The following is a 22,940-nucleotide window of genomic DNA, read 5'->3' on the forward strand; positions in this document are numbered from 1 at the left end:
CTACTTTTTACGGAAACTGAAGAGTGAATTAATTGCCTTGATTGGACAACAGTGTAAATTCCAAGGGAGAGAAAGACAAGATGTCTGGCCATCTAGCCAAGTGGGCACACTCGCTGCCCCTAACCTTTTGGAGCATCTCTTTGCTGAGTGTGATTGCATAGCACATCTCTGCGTCCTCCAGAGGGTCCGCGCTAGTCTGGGGGAGGTCAGGGGTTACAAGGTAAGAGCCAAGCTAGCGGTTAACATCAGTAAATGCTCATGTGCGCGCACACTCGCTGGCGTGAGCTGCAAACGCATTTGCACTTTAACACCTGCTCTTACCTGCTCGGCTTCTTCTTTACTCATGGCCAAGGCCAACTGCAGCTGCAGGTCCTCCTCCCCGGAGCTCTGCGGCCACGCCTGTTCAGGGTCGGCCCCTCCGGAGTGGGAGCCCAGGGACAGGCTGCCCCCCAGGTTGGGTGCTGAGGGAGCGGAAGAAGCTGGAACAGAACCTTAATAAATCTATGGACATGCAGTTTGAAAGGGGAACTGCCCTTTCATTCATCTGCCTTCTATTTTGTAAAATTCAAAAGTCAACACCTGTTGTTGACTAGACTATCGGCTGTACGACATCAAGGCCGCGGAATAGAGACACACTGCAGGCTTACACACACACATGCATCCACAAAAAAATATACGCCACACACATAGGGCTCCCCCCTTCCCCTCTGTTGCGAGATAACTCGAGATGTATGTTGTAATATGTGTATGTGCTTTGCTATGGAGGTTTTTTCCCACTCCAGACTGGGCCCCCTTAGGAGCCCAGTCTAGATTGTATTTTTTTACTCATCCTTCCTTAGCGTTTACCTTTTTCCTCATCTTTTACGGGGCGCCTTGTGGCGAACCATCAGCGTTCCTGTTCTGTAACCCTGCACACTGTTTGTTTGTCTAATCTTGAAAGAGCTTGTGCTGAACACAAAAGTTTTGTTGTACTTGTGCAATGACAATAAAGACCTATCCTATCCTATATGGCAAGTACGAGGTGGCTAACAATGAAGCTGATAGAATGAAAAAATATCGGCTACAAAGTCTTCAAAAAAAAAAACAACATGTATACTCTATTTACATCTTGTGACGTGAATTTTAACCAAGTATTAGCGATATTGTCATCATAACTTATAACAGTGCCGTCATCACAGACAGTAAACTAACTTACACTGCTATATTGAGCTGCTGCATCACCTTTAAGTTGGTGAAAATTAATTCTAGATGATAAATCATGCCTCTCACCTGGATAGTAGAATGTTGTGCACATAAATTGACAAGTTGGTCAACTTTGACACCCAACTTAGACCCGGAAATGGAGAGAAAGACACAAAAAGACGCTCGTTTGGGGCATCTTTTTAACCCTTTGAGAGGGATATGGTTAATTCTTCATCTAAAAGGGACGATATAAACATCCAATCAGTCTTTATCCCAGTGAGAGCAGAAATTGTACAGTAAGTGATAGTGTTATTATGTTGATAGTTTGTATATCTTGTTTAGCGCTTAGCAATAACGCTACTTGATGCTTACTGTTTTACTAAAGCTGCATGTGTTTTTAGTGCATAAGTTGTTAAACTTGTAGATCATCCTCCTTATATTCAGGCTCAAAAATATAAGTTTCTGGATAATCTTTTGTCCAAAATTCGTCGTTGTTGTTTCTCATTGAGTCTGCCATGATTAGCAGTGTTGTTGTTGTTGAAGGAAAAAGCAAACTCTGTGTTGCGTCCCTCAAATTAACACACCGCCATATGCTTAAAATGAGCAAAATAAATAAATATTACATGTTACTACATGACATATATACTTGCAAGAGTGTACATAAAACAATGGATGTTTTTGAATGATTTTAGGGCACTTTATGTGCAGAATAGGGCAACTTCCCTTTGGCTCCACTGATAGCTGACTTTTGCTAACTTTTATTCACCAGTTTCATTGCATAAAAAAAAGTAAACCATATGTGTTAGGGCTGGACATTTAATCGAATTTTTATTTTTATTATGGCTTCTCACGATGGTGAAAATGTAATCTAAAAACGTGCGTGCTAATTCCGCAGCATGGAAGGGTAAACAAGCATATGAGTGAAAAATAGATGTCGACTAGAGGTTTGGGATATCATCAGGGTTGCTAATTAATAAACACTTAACTCAACAAAAAAAAGTAAGGCAAATAATTATCACGTTGAAGTAACACCATGGATGGAGTTACATAATTGGTCAATAGAACAGAATTAGCTGATAAACGCAAAAATAACATCAGTGAAATTGACATACTGTAAATGTGACTGAAATGCTGTCATTGTGAGGAGAAGGAACATTTGTATAATTAACGCTCATTCTGCACCGTAACACGTCCTGAACTAAATGAGACGGCCACTTGAAACAGCGGCTAAACTACGAGGCTAAATCTAAAGGAAAAATCCATACACACAACACATCTCATCTACTTGTGTTGTTGTGATCGACATCATTCATGTAACATTAACGTACCAAAACAGGAGAGTAGTCACAACTTGGGAGTTGTGGCAGCACTCTTTTTTTTTATACCCTCAATCCTTTCTTTACTCGTCAATCTGAGAACAGCAGCACAGCACACTTCCCCCCTTCACAATAAAATAGCCCACATACCGTCTGACTGCACTAATAAAACAAAGGTTTGGAAAAAAAAGTACCTTACACAAGCATATAAAATGTAGAACACTTAATTTACACAATTATTATGCCTGGATCTAAATGATCGGTGAAAATGTCTCCTAGTACGTATTGAACCAATAAATGTGAACATTATTTTGCATTTAATTAAGAAACATTTTTATTTGACACAAAAAGCACACACTCTACGCTGGTAAAATAAGTGTAAAAGGTAAAAAACGGAATTAAAAACAAACCCAAAACTGAATTGTATTGTTTTTTCTATTTCTATTGTCATTTTATTTATTATTACTATTATTTTTCTTGTCGTGGTTTTTTTCGTTAAAAAGGCATAACCAAGGACAGCACACACCCTGGCTTCCACCTGCTCGACCTGCTACCATGGTGCAGGCGCTACAGGTGCATCAGAGCCAGAACAAACAGGCTCAGAGACAGCTTCTTTCCCAGAGCTGTTACCATCTTGAACTCAAACTTGTAGTAAATAATTCACCCCTATACAATATCCTACCCTAATACCCCACTCTCCAATATTACCCTTCCAGTGCAATACATCACTGATTGTTATTACTCCGGTACTCTTGTCTTGTTCTGCATATTGTACAGTATTTTGTACAGCATGGGTGTCAAACTCTGGCCTGTGGGCCAAATTTGGCCCGCCGTGTGATTTCATTTGGCCCTTGAGGTATTATCAAATTAAGATTAGTGCTGGCCCGCCGGTATTATACAGGGGCGGTGCCGCTGTAACAACGCATTTGCCAACCCCCCCCGAATTTAACTGCCCCTCCCGTAAATCTCCCGGGGCAACAATTCTTCCGAATTTCTCACGATTTCCACTCGGACAACAATATTGGGGGCGTGCCTCGAAGGCACTGCCTTTAGCGTCCTCTACAACCTGTTGTCACGTCCGCTTTTCCGCCATAGAAACAATGTGCCGGCCCAGTCACATAATATCTGCGGCTTTAACACACACGAATGAATGCAAGTCATACTTGGTCAACAGCCATACAGGTCACACTGGGGGTGGCCGTATAAACGACTTTAACATTGTTACACATATGCGCCACACTGTGAAGCCACACCAAACAAGAATGACAAACATTTCGGGAGAACATCTGCACCGTAACACACGTAATACCCAGAACCCCTTGCAGCACTAACTCTTCCGGGATGCTATAATATACACCCCCGCTACCACCAAACCTGCCCCCCCCTCCAATTTTTATTTAAATTTTATTTGATATGGCATTGATATTTTTAAATCATTATTGATAGGTTGATTGGAAACACTAAATTGGCCCTAGTGTGCATGTTATCTCTCTATCTGTGTTGGCCCTGTGATGAGGTGGCGACTTGTCCAGGGTATACGCTGCTTTCCGCCCGAATGCAGCTGAAATAGGCTGCAGCGACCCCAGAAGGGACAAGCGGTAGGAAATGGATGGCTGGATGGATAATTTGAAACTCGACTTTGCATGTCACTATAATGTTATATAAGCCTTGTTTGTTCAATATTCAATGCAAAACTTTTTGGGATCCCTCTTAAAAGGTTAATTTGTTCAACCTTGGCCCGCGGCTTTGTTCCATTTTAAATTTTGGCCCACTCTGTATTTGAGTTTGACACCCCTGTTGTACAGGATTACTTGTTATTTTTATTGGATAGTAGTCTGTTTATTTCAAGTCTTATTTTTTATCTTTATTACTTCTTGTGTAATTTATTTTAATCCCATATTTGTTTCCACTACCGCACCTTAAATTGGAGTCCATCTCGCTATATGCAAATATAATGACAATAAAGTCCATTCTATTCTGATCTACTAATTTATATCAGTTTTTTTTTAACTTTATTTAAAATTTAGTTTTGTGGTTTCTCAAATGACTGAATAATTGTGTAATTAATTGTAATGAATCAAAATAATGGTGATGAATATTCTTGCCATAATCGTCCAGCCCTGTGATGTGTGCTTGTTGTACAAAAGAATTGTGAATAATTTCAAAAGAGGGCAGTTCCAAAAGCAGCGGTCTCACCACTGGATGTCTGCGCCATCTTTTCTTTGGTTTTGAGGGCGTGGATCCTCTCCTCTCGTAGTCTCTCTTCGTCTTTCAGCAGGGTCACAAGCTGTTTGGCTTTCTCTCGCACATTCACTCCCTGGATAAATCGCGAGCAAAGACAAACATTTATGCCCGTCGTAGACAATACTTCATAAAAACATGCTGTTTATTACACCGCATTGCAGTTATAAACTTCCAGTAATCACATTTTATGGCTGCTTTTAACAAAGCCATTTAACTTCAGACTCCACAGGGTGCAAATGTAGAACATGTATTCAGTGAGAGTACTTTGCACTTCAAGCTCCACGCACACATTTGTGTGTGCTCACCTGGTCTTTGCCGTCTCTGTCGATGTACTGGAAGTCCTTGAGGGTCTGAACGGCGTAGATGTTCTCTCGACACTGCTGGGCGACGCGTTCTGAGCCCGTCTTGATCAGATATTCCATCAGGGTCATGGCCTGGTGCGGGTGGAGAAAGCCTTTTAGAAACCACAAACCTCCGCACGGGTGCCTTTTTTGGTTGAGGCGTTCATTCGGCTTACATTTATGAAGTGATTCATCACAATAATGAAACTTCATTGACTAATTGTATATCAAAATACATGTATACCGATATCAATATTTTGGTACCTGTTCCAAAATGTATTTCGATACTTTTCTAAATAAAGGAGACCACAAAAAATGGCATTATTGGCTTTATTTTAACAAAAAAATCTTAGGGTATATTAAACATATATTTATTATTGCAATTTTGTCCTTAAATAAAATAGTGAACATAGCCAACTTGTCTTTTAGTACTAAGTAAGCAAACAAAGGCTCCAAATTTAGCTGCTGACATATGCAGTAACATTTATATTCTATTATTTTGTCAAAATTATTAAGGAGAAGAGATAGAAAATGAATTATTAATCCACTTGTTCATTTACTGTTAGTACCTGCTTATTTTCCGTTTGAACATGTTCTAGCTAAACTTCTGTTAAAATGTAAATCACTTATTCTTCTCTTGTTTGATACCTAAATTTATGGTATCATCCAAAACTAATGTAAAGTATCGATCCGATACCGAGCAGTTACAGGATCATACATTGCGTAGGTTCCCTCCGGGTACTCCGGCTTCCTCCCACCGCCAAAAACATTCACCTGGGGATAGGCCCCTCCCACCTCCAAAGACATGCACCTGGGTATAGGTTGATTGGCAACACTAAATGGTCCCTAGTGTGTGAATGTTGTTTATCTGTTTTGGCCCTGCGATGAATGGCGACTTGTCCAGGGTGTACACCGCCTTCCGCCCGAATGCAGCTGAGAGAGGCTCCAGCCCCCCCCACGCGACCCCAAAAAGGGACACGCGGTAAAACACTGAATTGCCCCCAGGGATCAATAAAGTACTTTCTATTCTAAAATGGACGGATGGATAGTCCTGCACTTGGGATGAAGCAGTTTAGCAATGAAAAGTTACGTTATTGCGTCCTCCAAAATCGAAACATTTCCAGGGTTTACCGCAGTGCTTTGTTTTTAAAGGCGGCCGCCATAACAAGAAAGAGCCACCGCCTAAACTAAAGTCTTAACAAAAAAAAAAAAATTAAGTCTTAACAAGCTGCTTTGCGTCTGCCTCTGTCAGTATGTCTATGCAACACCCAGCATTGCTCCACCCACAAAACCATCTGATTGGTTACAGGCAGAGCAGTAACAGCCAATCAGCAGTGCGTATTCAGAGGGCATGTAACGTGGAGCGAGCAGAAAGGTGTTTTTAGCAGGTAAGGCAGCTGACTCTCCCCAAATGATAATAAACACCTCCTAGTCAACTAGTAGTAACATCAATATGAGCCCGTTAACGTTCTAGAAACAAGCGGCAGCTCAGCTAGCTCGCAGTCCTTGATGTGAAGGCTAATTAGCTATTAGCGTAACGTTAGCTCACAGTGCCGTGTGTGTGTGTGTGTTACAGACAGCAAAGCCCTGTCTGTCTGAGAGAAAGACACGCATTATTGACTTACAGTTAAAAATTAAGTTATTTCCCTTTACCTTTTTTCTCTGTGTTGATTGAGCTGTGTTGAAGCAGCAAAAAAGGACATTATGTAAAATTAAGAGTTTCTGTCTCTGATAGTTGATGCAATAATGTAAGTGCAAAAATGAACTCCATGGTGTTCAGGAATGAATAGTCTCTCCTATTGCTATCGTACTCTTTTTTTCAGTCATAGTTACATTAATCATTAGTAATGTAGCAGCGTAGTTTTGAATGGCAGGGTCCCTGCTATCACATGTTGATACAACATGTACATAATAAAAATCAACTACAGGCTTCCCAAATGCTGTAATAAATTAAGCATGAGTTGAGCATGTCAGCATGTGGCACTACTTTTAACTCTTTTTTTCAAACGCTTATTGAGAATTCTTACTTATAGTAAGTCATTAATTTGACCTTGTATGTCATTATTTTGACTTAAGTAATCATTTTGTCATTATTTTGACTTCAGTCATTATTTTGTCATTATTTTGACTTGAGTCTTTATTTAGTCATTATTTTGACTTAAAGGGGAACATTATCACCAAACCTATGCAAGCGTCAATATATACCTTGATGTTGCAGAAAAAAGACAATATATTTTTTTAACCGATTTCCGAACTCTAAATTGGTGAATTTTGGAAAATTAAACGCCTTTCTGTTTATTGGTCTTTTAGCGATGACGTCAGAACGTGACGTCACCGAGGTAACACACCCGCCATATTAATTTTCACATTACAAACACCGGGTCAAAGCTCTGTTATTTTCCGTTTTTTCGACTATTTTTTGGAACCATGGAGACATCATGCTTCGTCGGTGTGTTGTCGGAGGGTGTAACAACACTAACAGGGAGGGATTCAAGTGGCACCACTGGCAAGAAATCTGCCGCCAGAATGTACCAAAGTGTCTTCACATTTTACCGGCGATGCTAAGACAGACATGGCACAGAGATGTATGGATAACCTGCAGATGCATTTGCAACGATTAAGTCAACGAAATCACAAAGGTGAGTTTTGTTGATGTTGTTGACTTATGTGCTAATCAGACATATTTGGTCATGGCATGACTGCAAGCTAATCGATGCTAACATGCTACGCTAATCGATGCTAACATGCTATTTACGCAAGCTGTATGTACATTTGAAACTAGATACCCTCATTTAATGCGAAACAAACACTTACCAATCGACGGATATAAGTTGCTCCAGTGTCACAAGATGCGAAAGTCCTGATCGTTTGGTCCGCACATTTTACCGGCGATGCTAATAAGGCAGCCATGCTATGGGCCACTTCATTAGGTACACCCACGCTATGGCCGAATAGCGTCAATAGCTATTCGCTCAATAGCTTCAATTTCTTTTTCGCTATCTGCCTCCATACTCCGACCATCTGTTTCAATACATGCGTAATCTGTTGAATCGCTTAAACCGCTGAAATCCGAGTCTGAATCCGAGCTAATGTCGCTATATCTTGCTGTGGTAACCGCCATATTGTTTGTATTGGCAGCCCTGTATGACGTCACAGGGAAACGGATAGTGGTTTCGAAGATAGCGAAAATAAGGCACTTTAAAGCTTTATTTAGGGATATTCCGGGACCGGTAAAATTTTGAAAAAAAATTCAAAAAATACAACAAGCCACTGGGAACTGATTTTTATTGTTTTTAACCCTTTTGAAATTGTGATAATGTATCCCTTTAAGTCATTATTTTGTTATTCTTTTGACTTAGTAAATTACTAACTCATAATAATGATGTACTTAGTATCTCAGGTAACTAGTACTGTTTTGTTTTTACTTTACGGACAACAAAATATCGAGATATATATCGTATATCACCATTCAAATGGAGCGGAAAACACAACCAAAAGTTGGAGGCTTCTTCACGCAACGAAGCCGGCCTACTTCACCGGTGCCTGTAGTCTATTGTTCCCCAGGCTCAAGTGGCAGCGATGAGGTGGAGACGTGATGGCGATAGGCATAGTTACACCGATCCTAACACCCACCCACCCTGTAGAGTCACCACCTTAACTAACACATTTTCTGGGGGAAACACTGATTTCAAAGCGAGACTGAAGTTTATGCGTGTTTTAAATAAAAGTAACGTCAATAGAGTTCTAAAACCTTTCAAAATCATATCTAAAACCTTTTATGAGGAGACTTTTTAGGGCCTTAAATTCAAATTATTGGATTTAAGCCTTTTTTTTTTTACTTTTAATGTGCTTCTAATTTTCCATAGGTCATAAATGATATCAATAATCATATTGTGAAACAGTTTTTAGCCGTATGGCCCGGCCCTAGCTGGTATCCAATATGTGCTTGATGTACCTTGTACACGTGCCTCCAGTTCTTGCCGTGGTCATTGAGGCGTTTCCACACCATGCTCATGATTTCCGAGAAGGCCACGACATTGTAGGTTAGGTCCGCTATCTCTGACATGAGCGAGCTGCTGGGGCCCCACGGGTCATTGGACGTCGCTTCCCTGACCTAAACAAGGGAGAGAGACTTTACGGCGGCGAGGCAAATGAAGGTTTTAACTTGATCATGCGAGGTTGTGCAGAGAATAACAATGGATACAAGACGACATTCAAAGTGAAAGAGGAGGAATATGCAAATAGTTGCCATGGAAGGAAAGAGAAACAACCTTGATCTCAGCCTCTGAATAGTTGTGGACGATGTTCTTCACTTGTCGCCGTAGCGATGAGGTCGACATGGCAACCGTCGGGCCGTGAAGCTCCGTTGCAGTCTAAAGAGCAGTTGTAAAAAGACGCATGAAACAACAAGTGGATCTACTGGAAGCACCAGGAAGGGAACAGAAAATGTAAGACATTTTGGGCCAATCAGAACCCCACCTGTTAACACGGGAACAGTGTCAAAGTCGGGGTCTCTCCTCCCGCACACCACTCATTCACAGGGAGCTGCAACCCTTTTCTTCTTCCCGCGGCAACATCGGGTCCAAAAGCCACAGACGCCAGGAGATAAAAACTGTGGACAAACGTCACAAATAACGAACATTTCTGTGCCACAAGTCACTTGTCTGTGCAGCAGATTCCAGATACTTAAAATGAGGACAAAGCACACATTCAGTCAAAGAAAAAAAAAATCCTCACATGATTGGAAATCTACAAATAGTAAACAAAGTTGTTCTATGTTGGTCATACTGCTGAACTTTACAATAAACAATCCAGTCAAGTTCTATTCCACAGAATACAGTCGATACCAGAAAAATACTATAGTAAAAATGTAAAATGTATTTATTCAAGTACCGTATTTTCCGGACTATAAGGCGCACTTGGAAAAAAATATTTTCCCCGGTGCACCTAATGCACGGAATGATGCTGGTTTTGCTTACCAACCTCGAAGCAATTTTATTTGGTACATGGTGTAATGATAAGTGTGACCAGTAGATGGCAGGCAAACATAAGAGATAAGTGTCGACCGTACTATGATGGCAATAAGACTCAAGTAAACACCAACATAATATATACAGTGGGGCAAAAAAGGATTTAGTCAGCCACCGATTGTGCAAGTTCTCCTCCTTAAAATGATGACAGACGTTTGTAATTGTCATCAGAGGTACACTTCAACTGTGAGAGACAGAATGTGAAAAAAAATCCTGGAATTCACATTGTAGGAATTTTAAACAATTTATTTGTAAATTATAGTGGAAAATAAGTATTTGGTCAATTCAAACAAGGAAGATCTCTGGCTCTCACAGACCTCTAACTTCTTCTTTAAGAAGCTCTTCTGTCCTCCACTCGTTACCTGTATTAATAGCACTTGTTTGAAGTCATTATCTGTATAACCTGTCCACAGCCTCAAACAGTCAGACTCCAAACTCCACTATGGCCAAGACCAAAGAGCTGTCGAAAGACACCAGGAAAAGAATTGTAGACCTGCACCAGACTGGGAAGAGTGACTCTACAATAGGCAAGCAGCTTGGTGTGAAAAAATAAACTGTGGGAGCAATTATCAGAAAATGGAAGACATACAAGATCACTGATAATCACCCTCGATCTGGGGCTCCACGCAAGATCTCATCCTGTGGGGTCAAAATGATCATGAGAACGGTGAGCAAAAATCCCAGAACCACACGGGAGGACCTGGTGAATGACCTGCAGAGAGCTGGGACCAAAGTACCAAAAGTTACCATCAGTAACACACTACGCCGACAGGCAATCAAATCCTGCAGTGCCAGACTGCTTAAGCCAGTGCATGTCCAGGCCCGTCTGAAGTTTGCCAGAGAGCACATGGGAGAATGTCATGTGGTCAGATGAAACCAAAATAGAACTTTTTGGTACAAACTCAACTCGTCGTGTTTGGAGGAAGAAGAATACTGAGTTGCGCCTCCTCCTGCGGGTGTTTCAGTGTTCTCACTTCACCTTTATCTTTACTTTTTAAACCAAAATGCGTCCGTTCTCCCTTTTCTGTCTACACACTGTGTCTGTTTGTAAGTACCCCGTGCGCTGCCAAACATGCTCTTCTGCTTGTAAACCAGCAATGACATGATGTGACGACGGCGGACCGGTACTTTTTAGAGGCGGTATAGGACTGATAATGATTCATTGGTATCTATCAGTATACTGTACAACCCTAGGACACACCAAACTCTTATCTCTTTCTGTTTAGGTGTGGTTTCTCCTGCTACCCGTATGCGCACTAAAGCAGGCAAACCAAACTACGTGTCCTTGTTTGCCTACAAAACTCTTATTCCACCAACTAAAATGCTGTTTTATAGCAGTTCAATTTTTTTCTAGCAGCTAAAAGTACTTAACCACACCCCGTAATACCAAACAAGTCATCCAAGCGAACATCATAGCTCATCAGTGCTTCCTAGATATGATATCAGGACCTAACATTGTCAGACGACCTCCAAAACATACTTTCTACTAGATTGCAAGCAGGCTGTTGACTTTAAAGGTACTTCAAAGTAGGGCTGGGCCTATATATCAAATATACCCGATATACCATGGGTCTGTCTGTGCAATATAGAAAATGACTATTTCGTGAGTATTCGAGTATACCTTCTCACGCACTTGCTTTTAGCCTCGGGCATTACACTACAGGCTTTTCTCACTCTTTCTTGTCTCTCCCTCTCACAGAGACATAAAACAAGTGCTCCTTGTTACATATGTCACATACTGTGGTGCGGGCAACGCCATTTGGCCTCGCCGAGCAGAGGTAACGGCATTGGGTAAAGTTAGCAGTGGCTGGTGGTGCAAGCGGAGCCCTGGGAATGGTAAAACGAGAAAGAGAAGGTCCCAATCTGGTAACAAATGGAGGAAGAAGAATTCATTCTCAAGAAAAACAGCACGGCTGGCGGCGGTGGTTTGGCTTCAAGCGGAAAGATGTTGAACAGACAGCAGTAATATGTCAAGTATGCGGCAAAAGCGTTGCTACAAAAAGTAGCAGCACCGCTGATTTGTAGCATCAACTGAAAAGTCACCCGCTAGAGAATAAGGAGTGCTTGAAACTCTGCATGTCAACATCCCCGGCCGGTGCCACGCCCGACAAAACGCCGAAGCAACCAGCACTGACCCAATTGAGCCTGGCGTCTTCCATTTCCACATCAACAAAAAATAGTCAAAAACAGAAGGAGATAAAGTCCGCAGTAACCTACCACATAGCGAAGGACATAAGCAATTTGAGTTCCTATTGTGCAGCTAGGGCTGTGAGCTATATCGAATACCCTCGATATATTGCGGGTTTGTCTCTGTGCGATATAGAAAATGACTATATTGTGATATTTAAGTATACATTTTCACGCATTTGCTTTTAGCTGCGGGCATTGCACTACAGTTGTGATCAACATTATTCAACCCCCACACAATTTTCGTGTTTTAGCAAGTTGGACATTTATTCCGTATGTTGTTTATAGTCATATAAAAAAATATGCATTAAATAGACAAATGCAACTTGAATTACAACATTATATTTTTTACATACCAAACTGTCATTTCTCTTAATATCTCATTGAGAAAATTATTCAACCCCTTGAAAATCATAACTCTTAAGAACAGAATTTGAATAGGGTCTTTTCAAGCAGGTGTTGAAAACACCTGTAGATGCGATTAGAACCACAACGAGCAACAATTAAACTGATTGAAAAAGACTGACGCTCAGCTTCTTGTAGATGGTCAAAGGTGTAGTTGCAACATGGTGAAGTCCAGGGAGTGGTTAAAGAAGTCAAGAGAGGAGGTAATTTCTCTTCATAAGAAAGGATATGGATATAAGAAAGAGAGAGAGAAGGTGCGAATCTGGTAACAAATGAAAGAAGAATTAATTCATAAGAAAAACAGCACAGGGTCCATTGTCTGGCGGTGGTTTGGCTTCAAGCGGGAAGATGTTTTACAAGTATGCGGAAAAAGAGTTGCTACAAAAAGTAGCGCCACTGCTAATTTGTAGCATTTTTTGAAAAGTCAACCGCTAGAGAATGAGGAGTGCTTGAAACTCTGCATGTCAACATCTCCGGCTGGCGCCACACCAACAAAATGCCCAAGCAACCATTTCCACATCAACACCAAATGAAAAAAATAGTCAACAACAGGAGATAACGTCCACAGGAACCTACCACATACCATATCATATTTATTTATAAAGCCCTTTAAAAAGCAACCACAGTTAAAGAACAAAGGCCTGTACATCCATCTGTCCGTATTCTACCGCTTATTCCCTTCGGGGCTGTGGGGGGCACTGGAGCCTATTTCAGCTACAATCGGGCGGAAGGTGGAGTACACCCTGGACAAGTTGCCACCTCATCGCAGGGCCAACACCATAAAGAAATAGAGGCAAAGGACAGACTAAAAAATAACATTTACAACAGTAGTAAAATACACATTGAAAAAGTAAATACAAATTAACCTAAGAACAATTTGTTACTTAAAAAGCAGTTAAAAAGTTAAAAACACATAGAAGTACATACACTATTTGATTTCCTATTATGCAGCTCATTTTTATTTGACACTTATTGAAATATCTTGTGTGACATCTTGCACAAAAGTGCACTTTATTTGTTTTAAACTATTGTAGTGGCGTTCTGTACAAAAAGTGCACTTTAATTTAGTGTTGGTTTGATATGTCATCTTAGTGACATAATGCACAAAGTGCACTTTATTTGTTTTAAACTATTGTAGTGGCGTTCTGTACAAAAACTGGACTTTAAAGGCCTACTGAAACCCACTACTACCGACCACGCAGTCTGATAGTTTATATATCAATGATGAAATATTAACATTGCAACAAAGGGTTTCCCACACATTCATTTATTTGTGGCGGCCCGCCACGAAAAAATTACGGCCGCCACAAATTAAAAAAAATTAAAATATTTTTATTTTTTTCCCCGGCTTTTGCCTTGCTTGCCCGCTCATAAAAGCAATGGGACTATGTCTGTGAATGGAACTTGTAGTTACATATTATATTAATATGTAAATATTATACAAATATGTACATAAAGTGTTGTATTTATATTCCAACTCCGCGTTCTTCTTGGTCATTGCCCCCCCCCCCCAATCGTCGATGTTCTCTACTAAATCCTTTAAGCAAAAATATGGAAATATCGCGAAATGATCAAGTATGACACATAGAATGGACCTGCTATCCCCGTTTAAATAAGAAAATATAATTTCAGTAGGCCTTTAATATAGTGTTGTTTTGATATGTCACCTTAGTGACATCATGCACAAAGGTGCAATAATAGCTTGTTTTAAAATATTGTAGTGGCGTTCTGTACAAAAAGTGCACTTTAGTGTTGTTTTGATATATCATCTTAGTGACATCATGCACAAAAAGTGCACTAATAGCTTGTTTTCAAATGTCTTTGACAATCTTGCACTTTCTGTTTTGGAAATGACATGAATGTTTGTGCCACTGCTTAATAACTGTTTAATAAATACACTTTTGGGTAAATTGACTCTCTGCATGAAAGTTTAAAATGAGCATATCGTAATGCAGTATGAACAAGAATGTTTTAACGTAGACACATAGAATCATCACACTGCTGTAATTATATGCATCAAGTGTTCCTTAAAAAATCCGAATATGTATCGTGACATGGCCTAAGAATATTAAGATATTAAAACAAGGCCATACCGTTCAGCCCTACTTCAAACTATTTGCACAACCGCGGGCCATTACATGGGTGTGTGTACCAAAGTTCAGACAAGTCAACATTGATAAGAGCCTACACTTTTGCCGCAAAGTAGCAGCAAAAAAAGGCGGTACCAGGAACTTGAGGGTCCCAGGTTCAATCCCCGCTTCCGCCATCCTTGTTACTGCTGTTGTGTCTTTGGGCAAGACACTTTATCCACCTTGCTTCCAAGTGCCCAGCCACACTGGTTTAAAGGTAACTTAAATATTGTGTTTCACTATGTAAAAGCGCTTTGAGTCACTAGAGAAAAGTACTTAAGAAATGAACAAATTAAAAAGATGGTTTGACAAAAACAGACTATGGTTGAATCTCAGTAAAACTAAAATAATGCTATTTGGTAACAGTAGAAGACAAATACAAATAGACTGAACAGAAATGGAAAGAGTAAATGAAACCACATTTCTAGGAATAATGATTGATGTTAAATTGAAGTGGAAATCTCACGTAAAAAAATAAACAACATGAAGTAGCAAGAAACACGTCAATAATGAATAAAGCAAAACATGTTCTAGACCAAAAATCACTTCATATTCTCAACTGCTCACTAGTGTTACATATCTGAGTTAATGTGTAGAAATATGGGGAAAATAATTACAAAAGTACACTTTATTCACTAACTGTGTTACAAAAAAGATCAGTTAGAATAATACGTAATGTTGGATATAGAGAACATATCAATCCTTCATTTATTGAATGAAATTTACTGAAATTCCACCACATAGTGAATTTTCAAACAGCTAAAATTATACACAAAGCAAACTATAACCTGCTACCCAAGACTATACAACAATTCTTCTCAAATTAAAAAGGAGAAATATAATCTTAGAGAAAAATGTAATTCAAAACATTTGTACGCACGTACAACACTTAAGACCTTCAGTATATCTGTATGTGGAATTAAATGATGGAATGGATTAAGCAAAGCAATCAAACAAAGAACTAATATTATCCACTTCAAGAAACTCTTCAAACTTACAGTGTTTACAAAGTACAAAGAAAAAGAACCCGGTCCTACTAGACACCAACATCTATTTAATAATATCACCTTAACATTTGACAACCAAACAATTACACAAGGCGATTCGGTAAAGAACCTGGGTATTATCTTCCACCCAACTCTCTCCTTTGAGTCACACATGAATAGTGTTACTAAAATGGCCTTCTTTCATCTCCGTAATATCGCTAAAATGCGTTCCATTTTGTCCACTAACAACACTGTGATCATTATTCATGCGTTCATAACGTCTCGATTGCTGTAACGTATAATTTTGGGTCTCCCTATGTCTAGCATTAAAAGATTACAGTTGGTACAAAATGCGGCTGCTAGACTTTTGCCAAGAACAAGAAAGTTTGATCATGTTACGCCTATACTGTATGTACCTTTAAGTTAAAGTACCAATGATTGTCACACACACACTAGGTGTGGTGAAATTTGTGCTCTGCATTTGACCCATCCCCTTGATCACCCCCTGGGAAGTGAGGGGAGCAGTGGGCACCAGCGGTGCCGTGCCCGGGAATCATTTATGGAAATTCAACCCTTGATGCTGAGTGCCAAGCAGGGAGGCAATGGGTCCCATTTTTGTATAGTCTTTGGTATGACTCGGCCGGGGTTTGAACTCACAACCTACCGATCTCAGGGCGGACACTAACCATTAGGCCACTGAGTAGGTATATTCATATACATATGTACCTATATATACACACCTATACTGGCGTCCTGTGCACTTAAGATGTGACTTTAAGGTTTTACTACTTACGTATAAAATACTTTACGGTCTAGCTCCAGCCTACCTTGCCGATTGTATTGTACCATATGTCCCGGCAAGAAACATGCGTTCAGAGAACTCCGGCTTATAAGTGATTCCCAAAGCCCCAAAAAAGTCTGCGGGTTATATAGCGTTTTCTATGCGGGTTCCAGTACCATGGAATGCCCAGTTAGAGATGCTACCTCAGTAGAAGCATTTAAGTCCCATCTTAAAACTCATTTGTATACTCTCGCCTTTAAATAAACCTTTTTAGACCAGTTGATCTGCCATCTATTTTATTTTCTCCTCTGCCCCCCTCTCCCTAGTGGGAACACAGGTCTGGTGGCCATGGATGAAGTGCTGGCTGTCCAGAGTCGGGACCCGGGGTGGACCGCTCGCCTGTGCATCGGTTGGGGACGTCTCTGTGCTGCTGACTTGTCTCCGCTCGGGATGGTCTCCTGCTGGTCCCACTATGGACTGAACTCTCACTATTATGTTCAGTCCATAATAGTGGACTGAACTCTCACTATTATGTTAGATCCACTATGGACTGGACTCTCACTATTATGTTAGATCCACTATGAACTGGGCTCCCACACTATTATGTTAGATCCACTATGGACTGGGCTCCCACACTATTATGTTAGCTCCACTATGGACTGGACTCACACACTATTGAGTTAGCTCCACTAAGGACTAGACCAGTGAGTGGTTCTTGACCTTGTTGGAGGTACCGAACCCCACCAGTTTCATATGCGCATTCCCCAAACCCTTCTTTAGCGAAAAATAAAATGTTTTTTTTTTCAAATTCAAGAAAATGATATCTGTTTTTTTACTGGTGCACAAAATGAACCGTGCATAAACATCACCTTTTTCAAAGAACAAAACCAACACAGTGCATGAACTCACAACAAATTACACATCTTACACACATTACCATGAATTGATTAATGTGGACCCCGACTTAAACAAGTTGAAAAACTTATTCGGGTGTTACCATTTAGTGGTCAATTGTACGGAATATGTACTGTGTAAACTGTACTGTTTCATATAATGTATTCTCTCCCTTTGAAATCTGCTAGTAAAAGTTTGAATCAATCAATCACAAAACCTGCAAATCAGATGGAAAATTAGTTGGAATATTGTTTGGGGGTATCCTTAATACGCTGATAGGGAGAAGTTTTTATTTACTTGATAAGTCGGATGTGTCCTTATCTCCGTGGCGGAGACTATGCCGAACCCCTGAGGCCGACTCACCGAACCCCTAGGGTTCGACCGAACTCAGGTTAAGAACCACTGGTCTAGACTCTCACACTATAATGCTAGATCCACTATGGACTGGACTCTCACACTATAATGCTAGATCCACTATGGACTGGACTCTCACAGTAGTATGTTAGATCCACTATGGACTGGGATCTCACACTATCATGTTAGATCCACTATGGACTGGACTCTCACTATTATGTTGGATCCACTATGGACTGGACTCTCACGATTATGTTAGATCCACTATGGACTGGACTCTCACGATTAAGTTAGATCCACTATGGACTGGACTTTCCCAATATCATGTTAGACCCACTCTACGTCCATTGCTTCCGGTCTCCCCTGGCGGGGGGCTGCCCACATATGCGGTCCTCTCAAAGGTTTCTCATACTCATTCACATTGACGTCCCACTGGGGTGAGTTTTTCCTTGCCCATGTGTGGGCTCTGTACCGCGGATGTCGTTGTGGCTTGTGCAGCCCTTTGAGACACTTGTGATTTAGGACTATATAAATAAACATTGATTGATTGACATTGAAGAACCATGATGAACATTCTGAATGTATTCGTCCATCCATTCTTTCATTCTCAAAATAATCTTACTTATCTCATCGCATGAAATATAACTTCCATCCATCCATCCATTTTCTACCGCTTATTCCCTTTCAGGGTCGCGGGGGGCGCTGGCGCCTATCTCAGCTACAATCGGGCGGAAGGCGGCGTACACCCTGGACAAGTCGCCACCTCATCGCAGTGAAATATAACTTATGTCACCAATTATTATTCATTTCTATTGTGATTACTTATGGAGTATATTGAGAACAGGAAGTGAGCAAAGGTTTTAGCAACTGTTATGTAAGATAAAAGGGGCAGGACTAAATAAGCTCTGCTTCTTCCTACTCCTTTTCGAACATGTTTTAAAGGAGAAACTGGAAATTGTGATGTTATCATGTTGTATGCTTGCATGTTCGAAATAAAATCAAACTATATAAATATAATTCACTTCAAAAAGGACAATAAGTGATATTGTGATTGCTATTAAAGGATAGTCACACCTAGGGCTGGGCGATATATCGATTCACTCGATATATCGCGGATTTGTCTCTGTATGCGATATAGAAAATGACTATATCGTGATATTCGAGTATACGTTCTCATGCAGTTGCTTTTGGCTGCAGCAATCAAACTGCATGCCTTTCTTCCTCTTTCTTGTCTCGCCTTCTCAGAGACTTAAAACAAGCGCACCTTCTTACACACATCACATACTGTCACGTGAGTAACGTCACACGCTCCCGCGGAGTGTTGATGCTAGCGGAGTGTTGCGGGTGGTAATACGAGAAATAATTAATTCCCAAGAAAAACAGCACGGCTGGCAGTGGTTTGGCTTCAAGCGGGAAGATGTTGAACATTTATGTGGCAGAAGCGTTGCTACAAAAAGTAGCAGCACTGCTAATTTGTAGCATCATTTGAAAAGTCACCAGCGAGGGAATGAAGAGTGACTACTCTGCATGTCAACATCTCCGTTCGGTGCTACACACACAAAATGCCGAAGCAACTATTTCCACATCAACACCGTAAAACTGGCGTCGGTTACCTTGTTGGCTGAGAGAGCCATGAAAGCCAAATATCTTAAAATGTATTTCCGTGAGAGCCATATAATATTTTTTAACACTGAATACAACTAAATGCGTGCATTTTTAAGTAAGGCCAACATTTTTGGATTATAATAAGTCTCTTATTATTTTTAATAACATTGTTTTTCTGAAGCTAACCAATAATAAATAAAAAACTTCTTAACATTAATGCGAACAAACAGAACAAATACCCACAATCCCATGCAACCCTGACTCTTCCTGGCTATATTATACACCCCCGGCCCCCAACCCCGCCCACTCTCAACTGACGCACAGGGGGGGTGCGGGGTGGGTATAATATAGCCAGGAAGAGTCAGGGCTGCATGGAATTGTGGGTATTTGTTCTGTTCTGTTTATGTTGTGTTACTATGAGGATGATCTCCCGAAATGTGTTTGTTATTCTTGTTTGGTGTGGGTTCACAGTGTGGCAACTAAGTCAATTGACCAAAACTGTATTTATTAAACAGTTATTAGTAGGTGAATTTTCAAATGATGCTACATATTAGCAGTAATGCTACTTTAGGTGCCCCACACTTGACAAATTAAAGTTGTCTATTCAACATATTCCCACTTGAAGCCGAACCACCGCTGCTGTTTTTCTTGGGAACTAATTCTTCCTTCATTTGTTACCAGATTGGCACCTTCTTTCGCTCGTATTACCACTCGCACGGCTCCGCTAGCATCACAGCTAACGTTACCCATGCTGCTACCTCTCTGCTCCGGAGGGCGTTATACGTATGTGACGTATGTAAAAAGGTGCGCTTGTTTTACGTCTCCGTGAGAATGAGAGACAAGAAAGAGTGAAGAAGAGCCTGTAGTGTAATGCCCGCAGCTAAAGGCAACTGCGTGAGAACGTATACTCGAATATCACGATAAAGTCATTTTCTGTATCGCACAGAGACAAACCCGCGATATATCGCGTATATCGATATCTCGCCCAGCCCTAATTCACAATTAAGTCAATTTATCAAAAGTGTATTTATTAAACAGTTATTAAGCAGTGGCACAAACATTCATATCATTTCCAAAACAGAAAGTGCAAGATTGTCAGACATTTTAAAACAAGCTTTGAGTGCAATATTTGTGCATGATGTCACTAAGATGACATATCAAAACAACACTAAATTTGTACAGAACGCCACTACAATAGTCAGGGCTACATGGAATTGTGGGTATTTGTTCTTTTCTGTTTATGTTGTGTTACTGTGAGGATGTTCTCCCGAAATGTGTTTGTTATTCTTGTTTGGTGTGGGTTCACAGTGTGGCGCATATTAATAAGAGTGTTAAAGTTGTTTATATCAAAACCTTCAGCGTAACCTGTATGGCTGTTGACCAAATATGCCTTGCAGTCTAGTATGTGTATCTGTAGAAGCCACACATATCATGTTACTGGGCTGGCAAGGCATTTAAACATGTTGTAGAAGGTGTCAAAGACATTGGCTTCATATCCCGCTCTTGTTTTTGTTATCTGGTTGCCCATCAGCAGATTATCGCGAGAATAGTTGCTTCGAAAATTCGTGATGACAAGCGTAATGCTGTCAAGCGGCATTCATATAAAAAGTCGCGGGCCGTACTAACATCAAATTTGCGGGTCGTGTGTCTAAGACCCCTGGTATACATACACAAAGCACAAAGCAAAAAAAACAACAACTCTTTATGCTGTGTTATTTAATTTTAAATTTCAAAAGAGTTTTGTGGCTCCCATTGTCTTCTTTATTTTGTGAAACGGGTCAAAATGGCTCTTTGAGTGGGAAAGGTTGCCGACCCCTGCTCTACATAAAACAAAATTGGGAGTGAATTCCACTTTCAAAGCTTCAACAATTAGTTTCCTCAGTTCCCAAACGTTTGAGTGTTGTTAAAAGAAAAGGTGATGTAACACAATGTTGAACATGCCCTTTCCTAATTACTTTGGCACTTGTTTTAGCCATGAAATTCTAAGTTAATTATTATTTGCAAAAAACTAATTAAGTTTATGAGTTTGGACATGATATATCTTGTCTTTGTAGTGCATTCAATTGAATGTGGGTTGAAAATTAATTGCAATTCATTGTATTCCGTTAATATTTACATCTAACACAATTTCCCAACTCATATGGAAACGGGGTTAGTAAAAGAAAGTGGCAAGTGCAGCCTGCCTTGACACACCTACCAACTTGGCACTAAAACCCTGACGAAATACCACCATTTTACTCAATAATTGCTTAAGTGGAAGTATTTAAAACGGACTAAAAAGCGTTATTAGTCACATAAATGAAGCTCCTGTCAGTGGGGCGCTAGCTGTTAGCCCCCATGCTAAGCCCAGTTAGGCTAGCAATGTTTGGACTTTGTCAAAGTCCAAACAAGGCCCGGGAAAAGTAGGTTGCCCTTCAAGCAGCATTATTAAAGCACAATTAAAATATAAAAATAGTGTTTAGTAAGTCACCTACCAGCGTGAGCGGCGAAAAGGTAGCACTTGGAGAGATTAGCTCGCTAGCACTTAGCTAAGCTGGCGCCAGTTGGCGACTGCAAGGCGACGCCAGCTCCAAAAGCAGCACATATTCGCCTCTTTTTTTTTTTTACTTTGTTTTTTTTAAATGCCACGTGACCACGGGACACGCGGAGTGGACGTGCGTGGACGAGAGAGAGAGAGAGAGAGAGAGAGAGAGATCCAACAGTGAGAGAGGACTGACCCTGGTGCAGCCTGGATGGAGGAGGAGGAGATGGCCGAGTTTCCGCTTCCGCTCTCGACGAGGAAGGAGACCCCAGCCCCCGGAACCTTTGTTTTCCCGCCCGTGGCGCCAACTCCAACGTCCACGCACACGACAAGGGTCAAAACTCAAAAAGAGTGTAAAGAAAACCAACAAACGGGCCACCACTCATTCATTTTGTGTGTGTGTGTGTGTGTGTGTGTGTGTGTGTGTGTGTGTGTGTGTGTGTGTGTGTGTGTGTATGCGTGTGTGTGTGTGTGTGTGTGTGTGTGTGTGTATGCGTGTGTGTGTGTGTGTGTGTGTGTGTGTATGCGTGAAAAAGATAATACAAATAAAAACTAGTATGCATATATATAAAAAAAAAAGAAGGCTTTTTTTTAAAAAGAAGGCTTTTTAAGCCCTTTAAAAAAAGCATCCACAGTCTGTGGTGCCCTCAGGTGGTCAGGGAGAGCTTTCCAAAGACTGGGAGCAGTAGACGAGGAAAACCGACAAACGGGCCACCACTCATTAATTTTTGTTATATGTATTTATTTGTTTGTGTTTGTTTATGTGTGAGTGTAAAAAGAAAATAAAAATAAATAAAAATAAATAAAAACAAAAACTAGAACAGCCTAATAGCTAGAACTAGTATGCATATACCCTAAGAGAAAAAAAGGCTTTTTTAAAAAGAAGGGTTCTTAAGCCTTTTTTAAAAAGCATATACAGTCTGTGATGCCCTCATGTGGTCAGGGAGAGCAACCTGCGGACAAGG

General features: G+C 40.6%; 1 protein-coding gene across 7 annotated transcripts in view; it reads right to left on the reverse strand.

Moving 5' to 3' along the window:
- Nucleotides 1-22,326, reverse strand: part of epn1a (epsin 1a) — a 40,669-nt gene extending 18,343 nt beyond the window's left edge. For 4 of the 7 annotated variants that reach the window (XM_061915331.1, XM_061915328.1, XM_061915327.1 and 1 more), the window contains exons 1-8: nt 21,929-22,165; nt 9,563-9,695; nt 9,355-9,456; nt 9,039-9,197; nt 5,048-5,176; nt 4,695-4,815; nt 322-479; nt 125-196 (exon numbers count right to left, since the gene is read on the reverse strand). In XM_061915331.1, the coding sequence (XP_061771315.1) occupies nt 125-196; nt 322-479; nt 4,695-4,815; nt 5,048-5,176; nt 9,039-9,197; nt 9,355-9,423 (708 nt within the window). In that variant the 5' untranslated portion in view covers nt 9,424-9,456; nt 9,563-9,695; nt 21,929-22,165. The other 3 variants (XM_061915329.1, XM_061915326.1, XM_061915330.1) reach the window with 3 other exon arrangements.
- Between the last annotated feature and the right edge of the window lie 614 nt (nt 22,327-22,940).

Source organism: Nerophis ophidion, linkage group LG11, assembly GCF_033978795.1.
Source record: "Nerophis ophidion isolate RoL-2023_Sa linkage group LG11, RoL_Noph_v1.0, whole genome shotgun sequence".
Taxonomy (NCBI): Eukaryota; Metazoa; Chordata; class Actinopteri; order Syngnathiformes; family Syngnathidae; genus Nerophis; species Nerophis ophidion.